General features: G+C 42.0%; 1 protein-coding gene across 1 annotated transcript in view; it reads right to left on the bottom strand.

Annotated features, from left to right (window-relative positions):
- Positions 1–688: 688 nt before the first annotated feature.
- LOC309559833 (extracellular calcium-sensing receptor-like) overlaps positions 689–15,254 on the bottom strand; it is a gene marked incomplete at both ends in the record, with an annotated part of 31,341 nt that continues 16,775 nt past the window's right edge. The window contains 4 exons of the mRNA XM_082263266.1: positions 689–1,590; positions 6,192–6,315; positions 10,310–10,534; positions 11,169–11,999. Coding sequence (XP_082119392.1) covers positions 689–1,590; positions 6,192–6,315; positions 10,310–10,534; positions 11,169–11,999 — 2,082 coding nt within the window. The remainder of the gene's footprint in view (positions 1,591–6,191; positions 6,316–10,309; positions 10,535–11,168; positions 12,000–15,254) is intronic.

Consider the following 15,254-nt stretch of genomic DNA (forward strand, 5'->3'; position numbering starts at 1 on the left):
GAAATGAAAGTATACAATATCCCCTTCAGCCTATACAGCTTAGTCAATTTGCCCACTCTTGGACTGTCCTTACTTCTTCCTACTCCTGCTTCTTTTCTTTGCTGTTTCCCCGTTACTTTTTCTTTGTCTCTCCTCCTCTTGTCCTTTTGGTTATTTTTGTGATTCAACTACAAGGAGGCCATAATTCTTAGCGGCCTATGTGGCGTCGTACGCCCTCTTGCCCCATGGCCTTGAAATGTTTGAGGCCGGGTGGGGGGTGGGCGTCTGGAGCGCCCGGGCGGCAGCCTGAACAGGGTGCCTGGTGTCCTGGACTTTCTGGGTGCTATCAGTGTTGTGGACAGTTATTGCTCCTCGAGTTGATCACCTGGCACATGTTCTATATTCCCATTTTGCCATGCATGCCTCATCTACCTATGCTGTTCCACTGACCATTGTTGCTGATGTTATTTATGATACGTTTTATGTTCACTTGAATTTGACATGTTTGATTTGTTGGTGAATGTTACCCTTGTTTTTGAAAACTTAATAAAAATTATTATACAATATATTTGGTTTACTAAGAATAACATTGATAGTTTATTATTTTTCATACAGGAGTGCAAAATGTTAAAGAAACCATAGAAACTGGAAATGCTAAAAATATGAAACAAAAAGATGAGCAGTTCTAGTGTCAAAGCGTGTCCACATTTTAATTGTTTTTAGACATTAAATACCCTCTTGTATTCATCGAAGGTTTTAAAAGGATTATATAACATTTTGGAGCAAATATACAACACAAAAGTCCAAGACTTGACAAAAGAATGGCAAAAATTTCAACTGCAACAATATATTTACCCTTTGTGCTAAGATAAGCTGGAATAAAAGTTGACCAAACACTTAGGAAGGTCAACATGCTGAAAGTAATGTATTTTGCTTCATTAAAGCTATCTGGTAAGTTCCTGGCTAAGAAAGCAACCACAAAACTTATGGCAGCCAAGACACCCAAGTACCCTATTGTGCAGTAAAACATAACTACTGAACCTTCATTACATTCTACAAGTATGGTACCAACCAAGACTTGGTGATTATGTTCCAGAAAAGGTGGGGATTTTGCCATCCATACCAAGATAATGACCATCTGGAAGGAGATGGAGATAGTAACAACAAGGATGGCTGTCTTGAAACCAACCCACACCCTCAGATTGCTCCCTGGTTTGGTGGCTTTAAAGGCAATGACAACTATGATGGTTTTTGCCAAGATGCAGGAAACACAAAATGAGAATGTGATTCCAAAAAGAGATTGTCTGACAGTACAAGTCAGTCTGGTGGGGTAGCCAATGAACATCAATGAGCAAAGAAAGCAAAACTTTAGAGACAAAAGGAGAAGGTAGCTGAGGTTCCTATTGTTGGCTTTTACCATGGCTGTATCCCGGAAAATAAGAAATATGCAAAGCACCATCACAGCGATGACAAAGAACAAAATTGAGAATGAAGCCATCACTAGACCAAGTGGTTCCTCATAAGAGAGAAACTCAATGACTTTAGCAACACATTTGTTTCTTCTGCTGTTCGGCCACTGGTCTTCTGGACATGCTTGACAGTTAACGGAATCTGTAAAAAATTTTAATTAATGATTATTCCAACCAAGATGACTACTGAGCACCTCATTCGTAGAAACAATTTGTTACAAAATCCTTATTTCAAGTTGTATCTGTAAAAGGTTTGTGAATAGTTCAAAGTGAAATATTGTCAAGAAAGAAATAGACTAAGTACCTGCTGTCCATGCCTTTCTGTCCCTGTGACACCAAATTCCCCTCAAAGTGCTTTTATTGTTGTTTTTTTTTCTTTACGTGTTAGGGAAACTTTCCTCAACGTGGTCAGGGACATTAAGCATTTAAACTAATACAAGTTGTAATCCTTCTGTAACCATATATTTTGCCTGAAATTGGTCTTTATATTATTTTCTGATTGAATAGTACTGACGGAGGTAGAGAAGGATAAAACATCTGTACCCTCATAGCTGACAACACAGCAACTACATTGTCCTGTTTTTATATAAATAGAACTATAAACATGTGCCCCTTAAATTTTTGTCACCAGGTCTAAACAGTTAACCTGTCGAAATGTAAGTTCCATCATATTTACATATGGTTCCAGTATAAGTAAACTTCTCTTGGGGGGCTGGATATACCACTAACCTGTTCGTGAAATCTACTGTTTTTCCAGCCCTGGCAGCTCTGGGGGGGGGGGGGGGAGGTTTACAGGGGGTGCTTTGGAGAGTCTGACCCTTCTTATTCCTTTTCTTGCCCCACCTTCCTTTTGTAACCTAAAAGCATACGCCCTTTAAGTTTATTTCACCAGACCAAAACAGTTAACCTGTCGAAATTAAATTTTCAGCATATTTACCTATGGTACCCATACGCTTAAACTACTCTTTGGGGGTTGAATACACCACTAACCTGTACATGAAATACACTATTTTTCAACTCTGACAGCTCTGTGGGGAGAGGTGGGGAGTTACAGGGGGGGCTCTGGAGATACGGACTCTTCTTCCTAGTTCTATTGCCCCATCTTCCCCTTTTTCCACCCCATGCTCATATCTTCCCTTTTTTTTCTCACCAACTCTATCTGGTTCTCTCCTCTGGGTCCCCTTCTTCGCATACTCCCAAATCTTACCCTTAACTTCCCACTTACCGAAATTTTGGAATCACAGGGTGGTGTTACAGGTCACCTAAATCACAGGTTAAATCTATCTTTAGATGTTACAAGTCGCAAGAATAGGCATACCAAATTATAAGGTTTTTTCACGTTTAGAGTAATTAACTCATCAGGTTCTCCATTCCTTTACAAGTATTAATTTATATAAGAGAAAAACATTAATTCTGACTTTAAAGGGAAATGTAGAGTCAAAGCTCTTTTGTTCCTATTTCTCCTGTGGGTCACAATAGTGCACTTTGTTCTGCACTCCTGTGACCTGTATTCAGGTGGCTAAAGTCCACTGTGGGCTGACATCACTGAGGCGGTCCAGGCTCTGGAGGGATCCTGACTTTATTGTTGGTAAATCCCCAGATGACTGACCGACATCTAGCTCAGCCTCTCAGTGTGCTGCCAAAAACCTGAGCCAGCTGCCCGCTGCAGAGCCCAGCACTCCAGTGACTGACAGTCACCTGTTCTCTGCTCATTGAAGACCATGAACTGAGCTTTCAGGGGTCTTTGATCGCTCAGTTCTCAGTCTAGAGGTGACAAGGGACAGATGCAGCATTGGATCGATGCTGCATCCACCTAGATAAGTATAATTTTTTTTTTTTTTTTGAAAAGCCATACTTCTCGTTGAATTAAATCTGAACACTAGGCACAAATGAATACAATTACTGTACAGGGGATGACAGGGGGCTATTATAAAGACCTAGATCCGTTAGTCTGATTCCCACATTCCATTCTACCTGATCTAATCTTCCATGTTCATTACTATGTTACATTTTTTAACCATTTTACTTTAGAGATTTTGTCTATGCTTGAACCCCTGAAGAGTGAGACTGAACTCACGAGACGCATTGGGCCACCATAGATGCTATGATACATTTACCATAGACTATTTGATTACTGTCTGTAACCATGTAATGAATTTGTATATTTGGGCCAACTTTTTGGCATTATGACACCTTTTCCCAGTTCTGTTGCTGGCATATACTCAATAAACCTGTATTGTTTTTATTACTGGCTATGTGGAGTTTCATCTAAAGTCCCAATGGGCAAAACTCTGCATTTGTATGTACAATGGGGATGGAGGTGCCTCGCAGGGTACTACCAACCATATTTTGTTTCTTATCTAATAAGATCTATAGCTTCATATTAGCACCCTTTCTTTCTCTGCTCAGCCGTACTCAAACTGGGAGAAGGAGGAGCAATCAGTGTTGCTGCCTCTTCATTGCCCAATCAGAACTTGTAAACCGGAATATATACTGTGTGTGTGTATATATATACAGTCAGGTCCATAAATATTGGGACATCGACACAATTCTAATCTTTTTGGCTCTATACACCACCACAATGGATTTGAAATGAAACAAACAAGATGTGCTTTAACTGCAGACTTTCAGCTTTAATTTGAGGGTATTTACATCCAAATCAGGTGAACGGTGTAGGAATTACAACAGTTTGTATATGTGCCTCCCACTTTTTAAGGGACCAAAAGTAATGGGACAATTGGCTGCCCAGCTATTCCATGACCAGGTGTGTGTTTATTCCCTCATTATCTCATTTACAAGGAGCAGATAAAAGGTCCAGAGTTCATTTCAAGTGTGCTATTTGCATTTGGAATCTGTTGCTGTCAACTCTCAATATGAGATCCAAAGAGCTGTCACTATCAGTGAAGCAAGCCATCATTAGGCTGAAAAAACAAAACAAACCCATCAGAGAGATAGCAAAAACATTAGGTGTGGCCAAATCAACTGTTTGGAACATCCTTAAAAAGAAATAATGCATCGGTGAGCTCAGCAACACCAAAAGACCCGGGAGACCACGGAAAACAATTGTGGTGGATGACCGACAAATTCTTTCCCTGTTGAAGAAAACACCCTTCACAACAGTTGGCCAGATCAATAACACTCTCCAGGAGGTAGGTGTATGTGTGTCAAAGTCAACAATCAAAAGAAGACTTCACCAGAGCGAATGCAGAGGGTTCACCACAAGATGTAAACCATTGGTGAGCCTCAAAAACAGGAAGGCCAGATTAGAGTTTGCCAAACAACATCTAAAAAAGCCTTCACAGTTCTGGAACAACATCCTATGGACAGATGAGACCAAGATCAACTTGTACCAGAGTGATGGGAAGATAAGAGTATGGAGAAGGAAAGGAACTCCTCATGATTCAAAGCATACCACCTCATCAGTGAAGCATGGTGGTGGTAGTGTCATGGAGTGGGCATGTATGGCTGCCAATGGAACTGGTTCTCTTGTATTTATTGATGATGTGACTGCTGACAAAAGAAGCAGGATGAATTCTGAAGTGTTTCGGACAATATTATCTGCTCATATTCAGCCAAATGCTTCAGAACTCATTGGACGGCGCTTCACAGTGCAGATGGACAATGACCCGAAGCATACTGCGAAAGCAACCAAAGAGTTTTCTAAGGGAAAGAAGTGGAATGTTATGCAATGGCCAAGTCAATCACCTGACCTGAATCCGATTGAACATGCATTTCACTTGCTGAAGACAAAACTGAATGGAAAATGCCCCAAGAACAAGCAGGAACTGAAGACAGTTGCAGTAGAGGCCTGGCAGAGCATCACCAGGGATAAAACCCAGCGTCTGGTGATGTCTATGCGTTCCAGACTTCAGGCTGTAATTGACTGCAAAGGATTTGCAACCAAGTATTAAAAAGTGAAAGTTTGATTTATGATTGTTAATCTGTCCCATTACTTTTGGTCCCTTAAAAAGTGGGAGGCACATATACAAACTGTTGTTATTCCTACACCGTTCACCTGATTTGGATGTAAATACCCTCAAATTAAAGCTGAAAGTCTGCAGTTAAGGCTACATTCACACCTGAGCGTAGCGTTTTTCGCGCGTTTTTTACCGCGATTTTTGCGGCGTTTTTTACCGCGATTTTACCGCGATTTTTACCGCGATTTTTGTGCAGGCGTTTTTAGATTGAATAGAGATCAATGGAAAACGCCTGTAATCTGCCCAAAAAGAAGCTCATGTACTTTTTTGAGCGTTGGGCGTTTTGTATACAGCGTCAAAACGCTCAGATGTGAACAGGGGCCATTGAAATGAATAGGATTTGTCTTGTTGGGCGTTTTGAGAGCTGATCCTAGAGCAGAAAAACGCCCCAAAAACGCCCACATGTGAACGGAGCCTTAAGGGCATCTTGTTTGTTTAATTTCAAATCCATTGTGGTGGTGTATAGAGCCAAAAAGATTAGAATTGTGTCGATGTCCCAATATTTATGGACCTGACTATATATATATATATATATATATATATATATATATATATATATATATATATATATATTTTTTTTTATTTCTGCATTATTTTTGTTTTTGGGTTTCGATACGCAGTAACTCTAACAAAGAATGTAGGAATCAGAAAAGTAGCTGGAAAGTATTATACATCTTTTGGCAGATAAGACAGTTTATATATGTGTAATTAGTCGTTTCCTTTTAACTCAGCTTAAATGACATTAATTCTCATCTCTGTAACTTACTTGTCTCATTGGAAATCATGCCTTCTGGACATAGCACGCAGTCAAAGCAGCAGACAGGTTGTCCTCTCTGTGGTGCCTTCCTGTAGCCAGGAGGACAGTCATCACTGCAGACAGAGCGTGGCACCTTTGGGGTTGCATAAAAGACAACATGAGGGAATAAAATAAAATGGGTAGCAGACCAATGACTGGATTTAGATCTTACTAAAGACTTAAAGTGATCTTACAATACAATCTCTGTAACACTATGTTCCTCCTGAAGTCTGGATAAGATCCAGGAGATGAACAAAATGGATTCAGCCAAGCTCTGCAGCAACAAATCAATTACAACTGTGATCTATTCATTTCTAGTTTTGGGGCAGTGACAATACTTCAGTGCTACTAAAGTACTTGAATTTCACTGTAAACTCGTTTGATTCGAGTCTTGAATCAAAAGAACCTCAAGTGAACATATTGTTTATTTCATAGTGGACTATCTGAAAATATTAAAACATATAGCAGTATTAAACCTAAAAGCAAACATTTATTATATTGCAGTTTACCAATTCTTAGATGTGATGGCTGCATTGGTTTCCTTTTTTAGGCTTTCTTTCTTCTATTTTCATCTGGTGATCCAGCCAGCAATTCTTTTGTTTTTCAGAAGCTCAAGCTGTCCAGCAGAATGTATCAGTTTACATGGATGAGACAAACCACTTAACACTGGCAGGGGTGATTGTATTGTTCAGTTTATATGTATTCATGCAAAACTTTAATCCCAAAAAGAAAAACAACTATAGTGTATCTAAATCTGCTAATACTTTTAACACTACCTTCAACTCCAGGCTTACAGTGCTGCTGTCTAACTTTAGGCTTTTTCTTACCACATAAAGGCCAATTTACTGTAGTATGAAATTTATGTGAGGGTAGGGATTGGTAAATGGGGGCTCCACTCAAAAGCCCCTTCTCCTTCCCCCCGCAGCATTCTGGGACACACACAGGTCCCAGAAGACTGCAGGACCAATCACAAAGGGCAGTGTGACTCGCACATGCGCAGTAGGAAACTGGCAAGGCTTCACTGACAGTTGGCATTACCTAAGATGCCAAAACCTGCAGCGACCCAATGTAAAGTGCGGTGTATATGGATCCTTAAGCAACCCCCACTGGGAATGCTGGTGCGGGATGGAGCTTGTCCCAGCTGCTATGGCTTATACAAGGGGAAGGATCCCTGTAGCCACACATCTGTGCGTGATCCCCGTAACTAAGCTCCAATGGGTGGAGCAAAATGCATTGGGGCTTGGCCTGGCTGGAGTCCAGGCTGATGTTGTCACTCTTACATCGGTCCCAGGAAATACAACAGTGGCGGCCCATCCATTAGGGGTGCAGGGGCATCGCGTGGATTCCAATGGGGGATTTCTTTTTTTGTTGAAGCACGTGATTAGAGCCAGAGGCTCTAATAGGCTTCAAAAAAGGGTGGGTTCGGGGTGGAGAGCACTACGCCCTGAGCCCACCCAGTTGTGTGACAATAGCGAATGAATATTCGCTATTGCCACACTGATTCTCCTCTCGGCCAATCAAGAAACGGGACTTGAGACCTGTTTCCCGATTGGCCGAAAGGAGAAAGCATTCTATTGGCCAGGGAGGGAGGAGACAGCCGCCGAGAGGGAACATCGGGACTGAGGGGGAAGCCACCGCTGCCTGTCAGTCCTGCGGAGCAAGATAAGTAAACTGGTATGTGGGGGGGGCCCGTCTGCCCTGGAGTGATTAGGGGGGTCTTCCTCTGGTCTACTGCCTGCCGCCCCCCACACTGATGGAGCACCAGCCATCACTGGACTACAAGGATGTGCAGCTACAGTAATCCTTCCCTCTGTACATGCTGGTGCCTGCACCCTAAACCGATTGAAGAATTGGCTTAGGTGCCGACATTGCTGGATCTCTGGATAGGTAAGTGTTCTTATAATAAAAGTCAGCAGCTACAGTATTTGTAGCTGCTAACTTTATTTATTTATTTTGGGGGGGGGGGGGGACTGGAGCTCCTCCTTAACATACTATTATAGACTCACCCAGTTCATTCTCTGGGAGTAGCACTTCAATTTGTTGAATTATAGGAAAACTTTATATGAAAATAATAAAATAATTACAACTCCCAAAACTGTGTGACATAGCTGAAATGTAAGGTGGTACTACACTTCATCTGAACACCACAAGCCAAAAATGCCATTTATTTTATGGTTATTATTCAAAGCAAACTCCTCCATCAATCCATGTTTCCATGCTTTATTTTGCTGAGAAATCACTTTGAGATACACCCCTAGCATTTCTGTGGCCTTCTTGAGCAAGAGCAGATGGTTTCTGTATCATTTACTTCCTGGCCATCCACCTCCCCTTAGCTCAGGCATGCAGACAGGAGGGTGTATTTATCTGAGAAAACCTCTCTTCCTTTCCTGAAGACTCCTGGGATGTATGACATCATTTGCAAAGGCCTGGAAACCAGGAAGTAACCGAAGAAATGCATGTTGATTAAAGCGGAGTTCCACCCAGTGCACATTTTTAAAAAAAAAAAATACCCCCGGGACAGTCAGGGCTAGTACATTCCACAATGGATAGCCTCTGATCTGTCCCGGGTTGCACTTACCTTTTAGGAGAAATACTTACCTTGAAAAAGTATTCTCCAGCGCTGCCATCTCAGGTGTGGGCAGCTTGAAGCCAGCGCGATCCTCTTCCTTCTTCTTTGGTCCCACGATGCACTGCACCGGCCCCGACGTCACTTCCGGTGCGTGCGCGTCATCCCTCCACAGCTTCTGGGCATGCCCAGAAGCTGTTTAGAAGGGAATGACGCGCGCAAGCCGGAACTGACGTCGGGCCGGTGCAGGCGCAATGATTCCTGGGAGCGATGACGTTCAGCTCCCAGGAATCATTGCAAAAGCCAGGAAGTGACGACGGGCCGCGGCCGCCGAGGGGAGGAAGAAGGAAGTAAGGTAAGTATATTTTCTCTACAAGGTAAGTAAAAAAAAAAAAAAATTGCGATTATCCATTTGTTTTTCAGGTGACCCGGAGCGAGAAGATGGAGGTAAGTATAAAATTAGGGTGGAACTCCACTTTAAGAGAGAAAAATTTTACTTTGAAGATCAGAGATTCTTAATGTGACTGTAGTGTTTTGTTATTTATTATATTGAAGACCAACAACAACTAAATTGTTTTTATATCTTCAGTTTTTTAGTTAGGTATATATATATATATATATATATCTCCTGGCTGTGGATTGTCACCAAAAAGTCACATACCTGGTAGTGATAAACAAGCTGAATATATTATCATGGTTTAAAACATGTGGAGACTTACAGCACTGTTTAACATTGCTGCAGAGCATCAATACAGTAGAAATGACAACCTTCAATATTTAGCTACTGTAAGTATAGAAAAGACAGTAATCTTTACACCAATAGCACGGTACTGAGAGGGAGGGGAGAAGGTTTCTCAACTTCTTAGCTCCTTCTGGGCCAAAAACACCATTGAGAGGTAAACAACACACAAAAAAAGAAATGGGTTAAACAGGTACAGTAAGCAAGGTCCAGTAACATTACAGGTCCTGGTGTGAAGAGTACTAGTGTCTTCTGCTAGCAAATATTGGGGCCCTTTGTTTTAAGAGAAGGTTTAATCAAGCAAATTGAGACAGTAATAATCTAGGATGTTTCGTTAGGTAGTGGTTTGTAGGGACAAACCGGCTAAAGGTGGAAGCTCCAAACAAGCATCCTCTTACACTAGAAAGGGGAATGAATGCAGTGTCTGTACTCTGCTAAGAAGGATGTTGAGTTTGCCCCCCCCCCCTTGTAAAGTCCAATGGGCCGCCTGTCTTCGGGACTATATGTCCCATAATCCATTTATCATCCTCCCTGATTGGTCCCTTGTGTCTAAGAGAAGGGAAGGGGGAGGAAACAGAGTGAGCAGTGGGCAGGAGGGAATATACAAGCTTGCAGCCACACTCTCCCTCTGGGATGGCTGGTCAGGTCTCCTGCTGTGACGGCGCTCCGAGCACGCGGGGGGTAGACAGCCCACAGCCGCCCAAAACACAGCCACTCCGGTCCCCGCTGTAATGTAATATTATGTTCCAAATTATAAGATGCTCTCACAATAAAGATATTTACCTTTCCTAGTCCACCCGGCCACTGGATGGCAGTGGTGTTAATGAAAAGTTTTGAGTCACTGCTAATGTACTCATTGTAGGTTCCAACTTGTATATAGTGACCTTTGTTTCCAATCAGTTTCCAGTTCAAGATGTCCAAGTACCCGTAGATATCTCCTTTAGCATCAAATGACACCTCCTCTCCTGCAGTGTTAACAAAATTAACTCTCTTCATGTAATGCAAGAGCTAGCAGGATAAAAAAAAGTATTATTTTCATGTCTCGATATGTTTTACAGTAAAGAATTCTAGGTCCAGATCATCCCAGGAACTTACATTCTGGCTTTTCTTTTTGCAAATAGTCAGTAGTTTGACAACTATACTGGCACAGAATCCCTGCTCTGACTACATTGCTACAGGACAGTCGTAGAAAACAATACTCAGGCTATACTCACAATAATGACTCTCCAGCATAGGCATGCGCACAGGGTGTGCCAGGTGTGCCTGGGCACACCCTAATCACCCTGTGTGGCACATATTTCCCCTGTTAATATTTCACCAAATACAAAAAGTCTAATTTTCTACAAAAAAAAAAAAAAAAAAGTAACAAAATAAATTAAAAAAATAAAATTGTAAAAAATATCCTACTGACACCAATCCTTGCCCCTTGTGATACCATCCACTGCTCTACTGACACTGCCAGTATATAAACACATGTACATACATGAATACAGTATATGTTTGAGTTTTGGGGTGCAAAATGCAAATGGCTGCGCACACCTATGCTCTCCAGTCACCTTTCCACCCTTAGCATTAACAATTCACAGTCTAACTATGCTTACAGTTAAGGCCTGAGTTGGGGTTTAGTTTTGGTTTCCGTTACCTGCCAAGGCTGGATATCTTGTTTGTCAGCACAAGATTTTCCACTGAAAGGACCTTCTCCAGGCTTACAGGATAGCAACGTTTGGAGAGCATGTGCAATCACATAGAGAGCACTGTGGGCCATGTACACGACCTGGGAGGTTGGGTCATTGATTTCTGTGATGTCATCAGTTACTATCTTCTCAAAGCCAGTACAAGCTCCTGTGCTGGAGCCTGAACTAGATAAACTGCTGTTATCCGTGGGCCATTTGCAGTTAAAAGTCCTCTCCCAGAACTGTCGGATAGACAACATTCTAGGATAAACAGATGGATTAAGGTTTTGGAGAAATTCTGAAAAATGTGGTAGAATCTTTCTGCTTTTTGCAATCCCGATAGTGTTGTTCAGTATGTTCCAAAAATCAGTCTGCAAAAACACAGGGGACGTGAACCAGGCTTCGATGCCAACCCACACTTTTCCAGTAACGTTTTGAAGGAGAACCTCGACAAATATGGCATTGGCCTCTGGAGGAGAGACATACAAAAATACTGCTGAGGCCGTTGACTTTCGAACATTCTCTATAATCTTTGGCATCCTTTTTGTGCTGGAATCCAAGGCAATGGTTTCATAAAAGGAGATACAAACCTCATTCTTGGCAGCCTCTTTTTTAAGGGTGATCCCGCCTTGCATACCATAGTCTGTTGAAGAAATAAGTATACCTATCCAAGTCCACCCAAATATATGACACAGGTCAATGAGGGCCCGTGGTTGACTGTCAACACTGACTATTGTCCTCAAGAAGGATGGAAACTCTTGTTTGTTGCTCAAATTTGGGAGAGTTGCAGCATAGCTCACCTGCAGAAAAAGACCAGGGTTGATAGTACTCCTCATAAATTATCTTTGGTGATTTATGTCTAGCACAGTGCAATGAATGTGTTATATTTAGCTTTATATTACACCTATAGTACATCTGCCTTCTGTATAATGTTCACTTGAAAGCCTAATAAAAATGACAGAACTAAAGGAACACCTTTTTTATTCTTTATCATCAATTAAAGTGGTTACTGTGATGGTGTTCACCATCACTGGAATTTAAGGACAGATGGGTGAGGGGTTGAATTGCGTCATTTTTGTCAGCAAGGTCAATTGTTCCCTTTGCCATGAGGTTTCTGAGCAGGAAGCCCTCTCCTAATATGGTCATCCCAGGAAGTTCTGAGGAGCCGGACTGTCTGGGGTGGCTCCCCATTCAACTATTGTCAGGTGGGCTAATACTAATGACCGCACCTGTTGTCTGCTAAGGGAGGTATTGACACAGAGTAATGTGTATTCAGGGCTCGTTAGACAACCATTGTTCTGTGTCTGACTATTGTGTACATTGATTGCCCCCTGGGGCTTCTGTCTCCTTGCATTGGTCAAAGTTATCTGAACAATCCCTGTTGACTCATTTCAAGCCCTCATTTGCATTGGTCAAAGCTATCTGACCAATTCCTGTTGACTCATTTCAAGCCCTCATTTGCATGGATATTCCACTTTCTGTATAAAGTGTGCTGTGTTCTTCCAATAAATTGTCTTCCTGCTTGAACTTACATACAGCCTGCTTGGTGTTTGTTCTAATGGATCCCGAATGGCACATAGCTGTAGTTCGGATCCCGGATCCTTGGTTGACCGAACCATAAGACGATGCGATCTGCAAGCTGACTGACTAGAAACAGAGGAGTGTCGGGAGAGCGGACAGGGCGAGCAAGGGTCTCGTCACAGTTACAAAGGTTCCCTGCATTAAGGTAAAAAACATTTCAATGCCAGCTCCCCCGAGCCCCTCCCCAGATACTTACCTGAGCCCGATCTTGATCCAGTGCTGTGCATGTCAGCAGCAGTGCAGCTCTTCTCTCCCCCCTCTCTCACAGAAGGTTGGTGAGCAGCAGGAGCCATTGACTCCTTCTGCTGTCAATCAAATCTTGTGAGCAGAGAGTGGGAGTGGACCTGAGCCGCATCCTGTGTATCAATAAATGCATGCAGCATGGCTTTGGAAACAAGCCCGCACGAGTGCCCCCTTAGAAAGTGGCTTGCTATAGGGGCACTCGGAGAAGAGGAGGAGCCAAGACCACCGGCAGGGGACCCCAGAGGAAGAGAGTCCAGGCGGCTGTGTGCAAAACAATTGCACAGAGCAGGTAAGTATGACATTTTTTTGGTATTTAAAAAGAAATTAAACCTTTACAATCACATTAAAGTATTCTCCACTCTCACAAAAAAAAACTCTATAAATAATAGCTATCCAAGCCATTGTTTTTTTTTGAAAATTCTTTTTATTAAAGTTTTAACAAGTTACATTTAGAAAGCAAGACTATCAATTCACACATTCATTAACAGTCAAAAAAGGAAAAAAAATTGTTTTTTAATTTACATAGACCCAGTTCAAGGTGGAAATTGACACACCTAGTCTGCCTGTCACTTACACAAAACACCCAAAATAAAAGGAGTATAGATAGGATTAACGAGCCCCCCCCCCCCCCCACAACTCCAAACCAATAGCTATAGAGGGCACCATCTACTAGTCAGCTATATTTCTATGTATGTCACAGAGGCACAAACTTATTCGGCTCATATTCGAGAGAGGGCAATTTACTAATAAATCAATGCAAATCAATCCTGTATATGGGGACTCAACACAGCCACCCCATACTTTATCAAACTTATGGGGGACTCCCCTACTCAGGTGTGTTGCTTTATACAATGGAAGGGCTCTGTTAACCAGTGCCTTCCACGATTCAAGCTTGGGGACAGATGTTTTCTTCCATGACAAAATTATTAGCTTTCTTGCATAAATAAATAAAAGGGTGATTAAGGTGTGTATTGCCCTAGTGGGAGCCACGCCATCAACCATGCTCAACAAACAGATGCTGATGGATGGTCTATTTGTTAATGTAGTAACTAACTGAATACAGTGGATGACCTGGTTCCATTTGTTTTTAATTTCGGAACACTCCAAAAAGATATGGATAAAGTCTGCTCCAGTGATGGAGCATCGTCAACAATAAAACTGAACTGTTAAAAACATTTTTCCCAGTTTACCAGGGGTCAAATATATGCGATATAAGAATTTATAATGTATTAGCTGATCCCTTGCTGATATGAGACTAGCAAACGGGGCCTCCCACGCCTCCTCCCAGTCTTCTTCATCTAGATCTGGAACATCAGCTACCCATTTGGCATTACATATACTAAAAAGCCTAGTGGTTTCTAGGAAAAGATATTTGTATATAATCGATAAAAGGCTTAATTAAGTCTTCATCCCTCAATATGGTTTCCAGCCCTGAACATGAGATTTCTAACAAGGTACTTCCAAATTGGGCCTGATAGGCATGTCTCAACTGTAGGAACTTAAAGAATGGACTGTTTTGGTTCTCAGTCCCCTATTGTGTGTAATATCAGCCAGTATTTTAATCCCATGTCTCGTCCAAATCACTGGATCAGCATAGGTGTAGAAGTGGGGAAGAGTCTGGTTTTTCCATAAAGGAGTATATGGAGAGGGGGGAAATGGCCGACCAAATGTAGCACCATGTGAAGTTTGCCAGGCTCGAAGCACAAATCTCATAGAGACCATCTGGGTATGAGGGGATTTACTACCTCTATGCACCAGATGGGCCAGGGCCTCATAAGAGCCCACTACAGCAGCTTGTAGGGCTACTGCTGCATTGTCCAATGGACCAGTTAGCCACCTGTGCGCGAAAACTAGTTGCCCAGCTAAGAAATATATATAGAAATTGGGGTCCCCCCTCCATGCATGGCTGTTGTAAAACCGTTAATTTGATCTTGAGGGTACCGCCCTGCCATAAGAAATCCGACATTACACTGTGAAAGGAGATGAATATACAGTATCTCACAAAAGTGAGTACACCCCTCACATTTTTGTAAATATTTTATTATATCTTTTTATGTGACAACACTGAAGAAATGACACTTTGTTACAATGTAAAGTAGTAAGTGTACAGCTTGTATAACAGTAAAGTAGTGAGTGTACAGCTTGTATAACGTAAATTTGCTGTCCCTTCTATATAATTCAACACACAGCCATTAATGTCTAAACCGCTGGCAACAAAAGTGAGTACACCC

This window comes from Pelophylax lessonae, assembly GCF_965119305.1.
Source record: "Pelophylax lessonae genome assembly, chromosome: 7".
NCBI lineage: Eukaryota > Metazoa > Chordata > Amphibia > Anura > Ranidae > Pelophylax > Pelophylax lessonae.